This window comes from Phaethon lepturus, unplaced genomic scaffold (genome assembly GCF_000687285.1).
Source record: "Phaethon lepturus isolate BGI_N335 unplaced genomic scaffold, ASM68728v1 scaffold26892, whole genome shotgun sequence".
Classification (NCBI taxonomy): Eukaryota; Metazoa; Chordata; class Aves; order Phaethontiformes; family Phaethontidae; genus Phaethon; species Phaethon lepturus.
The window spans coordinates 1-4,244 of record NW_010524494.1 but is presented as its reverse complement, the minus strand read 5'-3'; the positions used below and the strand labels follow the sequence as shown (position 1 = coordinate 4,244).

Genomic DNA, 4,244 nt, shown 5'->3' with positions numbered 1-4,244 from the left:
GTTCAGCAGACTGACTGCACACTCCCTCTGTTGGCTGAAGGCTCATTACTCTTCCATCAGATAGCAACTGGGAATTCAGCTTTGCTGTGGGATACACTGTCTGACCATACAGAACCGAATCCAGCATCAGCAGCACAAGAACTAGGGAAGGACACAGTATTCCAAGGAACACTAGTAGATTTTGCAACAGTGACCACACTTGTATGTCCCAATTATATGAGGTGACAATGTTGTGTTCTAGGAGGAAATCGCATAGCTTATGCAGTAATTCTCTTTCACTTTAAGGCTGTTAGAACCAGTCCAGAATTCCCATCAGTATATCATACGCCTTCTGCATAGTCATCACTGAATTCACTTCCTTCCTCATTTTGCAAGGATGCTGCAATCAGAAGCTAGCCCATTTTTCTGCTATAGCCCATTGCCTTCTCCCCTCAGTCTGGGCATACCAAGTCCATGACAACCACGGCACCAAATACAGTCAACCTGAAATCCCACACTCCTTCCCTGACAAGGAGACTTTCCAACTACATTTTACAGAGAGACATTTTAAAGAGACTATGTTTACAGTCTGGTGGTAAGAAAATAATTCAGAATAAAATAATTTGCAAGTCAAAGAGCTGAATTAACAGCTGCCCAAACTAACTAACCTCCAGTTACTAGATTAACTATTGAGAAGTTGCCCGTAAATGTTGTCAGTTAATGTTAAAAATGAACAGATGACTAATTTGGTCCAACTTGGAAGAGACCTGAATGCTGCAGAAAAACAATATAAACAGTTCCACCTAACAAAGAAAGTAAAAAACATGCAGTATGTCTCCCTGCCTAGTTCAAGAGTCCTACAAAAGTCTGCTGGATCTTCCAGCCTACAAATTCCTGTTTTAGTATCCTGCCAGGCAAAGAGATCACCCATACAAGACTTGCCTGCTTAAGACAATGATCTCCCAAGAAATTCCAGTCCTTGGGGTTTTCCTCAACCCAAGGAAACCAGGGACAACTTCGTATCTTCTTAGCAAACAGGCACTTAAATTAGGAAAGACACCTCCTTTTTATTACAGAAAATGAAGGACCACTTAAGTGGTACTCATAGCACAAAGGAGATGTTGCAAATATGCTGTACGGGTGCACAGAAAGCAGATACCAATCTGATATGTGACAGAGGCATTCATGGTGGCAAAGCCATTTCTGACATTACCTGCCAAGCAATGATTAGTGCCACTCCTCTGACAGCACTGTAAATCAGAATCCAACAGAAAGGGGACAAATATCACTTCTAACCTTTACTCTAGAGGTAAAGTGTCATCTTTTTCACAGTATTTAGTCTCTATAGTTCACTTTTCTTGTGACTGGTTTTCTTCTTGAACAAACCCAGATAACACAGTGAGAAAAGAATCCCAGTACGTCAAGAGATGCAACTGCTCCGTTAGCTGAGCAAGGAGGTAGACGCCATAGATGTTCTCTTCAGATGGAGCACAGAAAAGGACTTTGTGCTACTTAACTGGTACCAAGGTTGTGGTCACTGGCACCAAAATACTGCAGGGCATCAGCATGAGACGCAATACAGTAGCATCGAGACTTGTCCAGCAGCTACATCTGAACCACACATTCTTGGCATCTGGAACAGAAAGGCATCTCTAATTAGGTGCTGTCCAACTTTGTGATGGATGTGCAGTGCAAAAGTATAGTGCAAGTCCTGAACTGGTCTACCTGTTTTTACAGTGATGAGCAACATCTTTTAGGTAACTGTTGAAAAGAATTTGGTTAATCTTCAAATTGTGCATGTTTCAGAGGAACACAGCTCATGATAAGCTGTACAGAAGTCAATCAATCAGCAGCAAATGGCAAGTGCAGAACCGTGCACACTCCTCTTTCTAGTTCAGGTGTTTCTTGTATACAAGACCGAAATTACACATTCTCCACACAGTCAAAATAGTTTTCCAAAGGGAAGAGACACCGACAAGAATGATACAGAAAGTCACACAATTATCAGTTCAGTAGAATCCACAGGCTACAGCCAAAAGGTTGCTGTGAATAGAATTTCCTTTTCTTAAGCTTTTCTATCTACTTAAGAGTGTGAAAAAAAATGGGGGGGGGGGAAGTAATTAACTGTAGGATCTAAATCTAAAATGGGTATCAATGGGTTTTATAATAGGGAAAAAACCCACCTATAGCAGCTAGTATTTCTAAGTCATGCTTATGAACAATTAAAAGACATACAGCCAAGAAGCCACTGAAAAACTTAAATTACAGCTTACCTTATCACATCACAATGCAAGACAATCCCATACAGCCTTGATTCCCATCTTCACTACTGTTCAGCTTTTTCATCCGGTACTGCCGGATCTCTCTCACCAGTGTGTAAAAAGCATCTTCCACACCCTGAATGCAAATGATCCAGGTAAAGTATTTTCTTTCCTGAAGATTTTGAGATCACTGTTCTTTCCATCACAGAATCCCTTAACACATTTGAAAGACATACTTCTACAGGAAGAGTAGTAGCTAAATCCTAGAGTTCATAAGAGGAAGAAACTAGCACTTAAGTCCAAAAGTCTCCTATTACACTCTTAAGTCTTCCCCTGAGGCAAGCATCCAGTGCAACAGCCATTAAAAGAAACAAAACAAATTGTAACCGTAGAGAGGTCCCATACAGGAAACAAGCTACTTCTTGACTAATCACCTCAATTTTATAATTCTTAGAAAAGACCAAGAATAGAAGCAACTTACCTGTCTTGTTTTAGCAGATGTCTCTATGAAGGGGATTCCATAGCTTTTTGCTAGTTCTTGAGCCTGTTTTGTGTCTACTGTTCTTGTAGGCAAATCACACTTATTCCCAACTAGCACCATTGGCACATCATCTGAATCTTTCACTCTCTTGATCTGTTCTCTTTAAAAAGACAAAGAAAAAAAACGCTAGGAGCTATTTTCTAAATAGAAAAGCTGTTTTAGTTCAGTATTCAAACAACCTTGTGCTATAAAAATATGTATTAAGTGTGGACAGGACCCCAGTGGTTCTAACCTACAGCACTATGTCTAATAGCTTTGTACACTCCATCTTCTAGTCCATGTATAACTCCATTCTAACATGTATTTCCTTTCTTAGGCATTTTCTTAGAGATCACGTTTCTGTGCACTCTAAACATCATCGGAGTAATGCAACAACCCAGACAACTGTCCCTCTCTGAATTGGCTAATAACATATAGACACAGAACACAGATTAAAAAAAAAACTTTCAGAAAAAAATTAAAAACTTTCTGAAAGAAGTAGAAGATTTAATATTTATTATTTAGTCTTCACTGGGTCTAATAGCAAATGGGTCTGATGGCTTTTCCAGTCTTCCCTCCCTGCGGTAAAGGCCCAGATCATACCTGTAAAGGTTAATATCAGCAAACGATTTACTATTGTTAATGGCAAAAACACAGAGGAATCCTTCCCCAGTTCTCATGTACTGATCACGCATAGCACTATACTCTTCCTGTCCCGCAGTGTCCAGAATGTCTAACAAGCACGTCTCTCCATCAATAACAACCTGCTTTCTATATGAATCCTGCAAAATACAGAAGTGAATTTTAGATTAGAGAAGTGAATTTTAGATTAGAGAAAAACATTTTATTATTTCTTTCCACCTCAGGCATTATTAAGGAAAAATAAAATTAATAATAAAAAAGAGTGTGATTTAGGGAAGCTTTCTAGCCCTCCCACAAAGAAATACCAGTATCTAAAATCATCAATGTTTAAAGCGTTACTCTAAGCCCCCTCAACCTTTCTTACAAAAACAAAAAAACACTGTTCTTTGTAATTCCTCAATTGGTAGACAAGAAAAAAAAAACAACTTATAAATACTATCACTACATCACGACTATAACCTACAACCCGTAGATCGGTGGTGACTTTTTCTGTTGCCATTGTTGGCTGCCTACATTCTGCTTTAGAAAGCAAGAAGTACAACATGCAAGGAATCCTTGAAAGAGTTTTCCCAGAATTTCTTATCCTGTGCACTCTGATCTCACATCTGACTTTTTAAGCAGCGGGGGGAAAAGAATAAATAAATAAATTAAAATATCAGTAGAAGCCTCCCGTCCCGATTCACACAAAGCTCCCCGTCCGGATCTCCCCCCCCCGCCGTGACCGCACCAGCTCACCTCAATGGTGGGGTCGTACTCATCCACGAAGTGGTTCTGGATGAGCTGGATGGTCAGTGCGCTCTTGCCGACGCCACCGGCTCCCACCACCACCAGCTTGTATTCGG

At 40.1% G+C, this 4,244-nt stretch overlaps 1 protein-coding gene across 1 annotated transcript; it reads right to left on the bottom strand.

The window, feature by feature from the left end:
• Positions 1-1,210: 1,210 nt before the first annotated feature.
• On the bottom strand, positions 1,211-4,241 carry NRAS (neuroblastoma RAS viral (v-ras) oncogene homolog; the record flags this gene model as incomplete). Its single annotated transcript, XM_010282476.1, has 5 exons — positions 1,211-1,612; positions 2,253-2,376; positions 2,722-2,881; positions 3,364-3,542; positions 4,138-4,241. Coding segments are annotated over 4 exons (563 nt in total), but the record flags the coding sequence as incomplete, so codon positions are not given.
• Between the last annotated feature and the right edge of the window lie 3 nt (positions 4,242-4,244).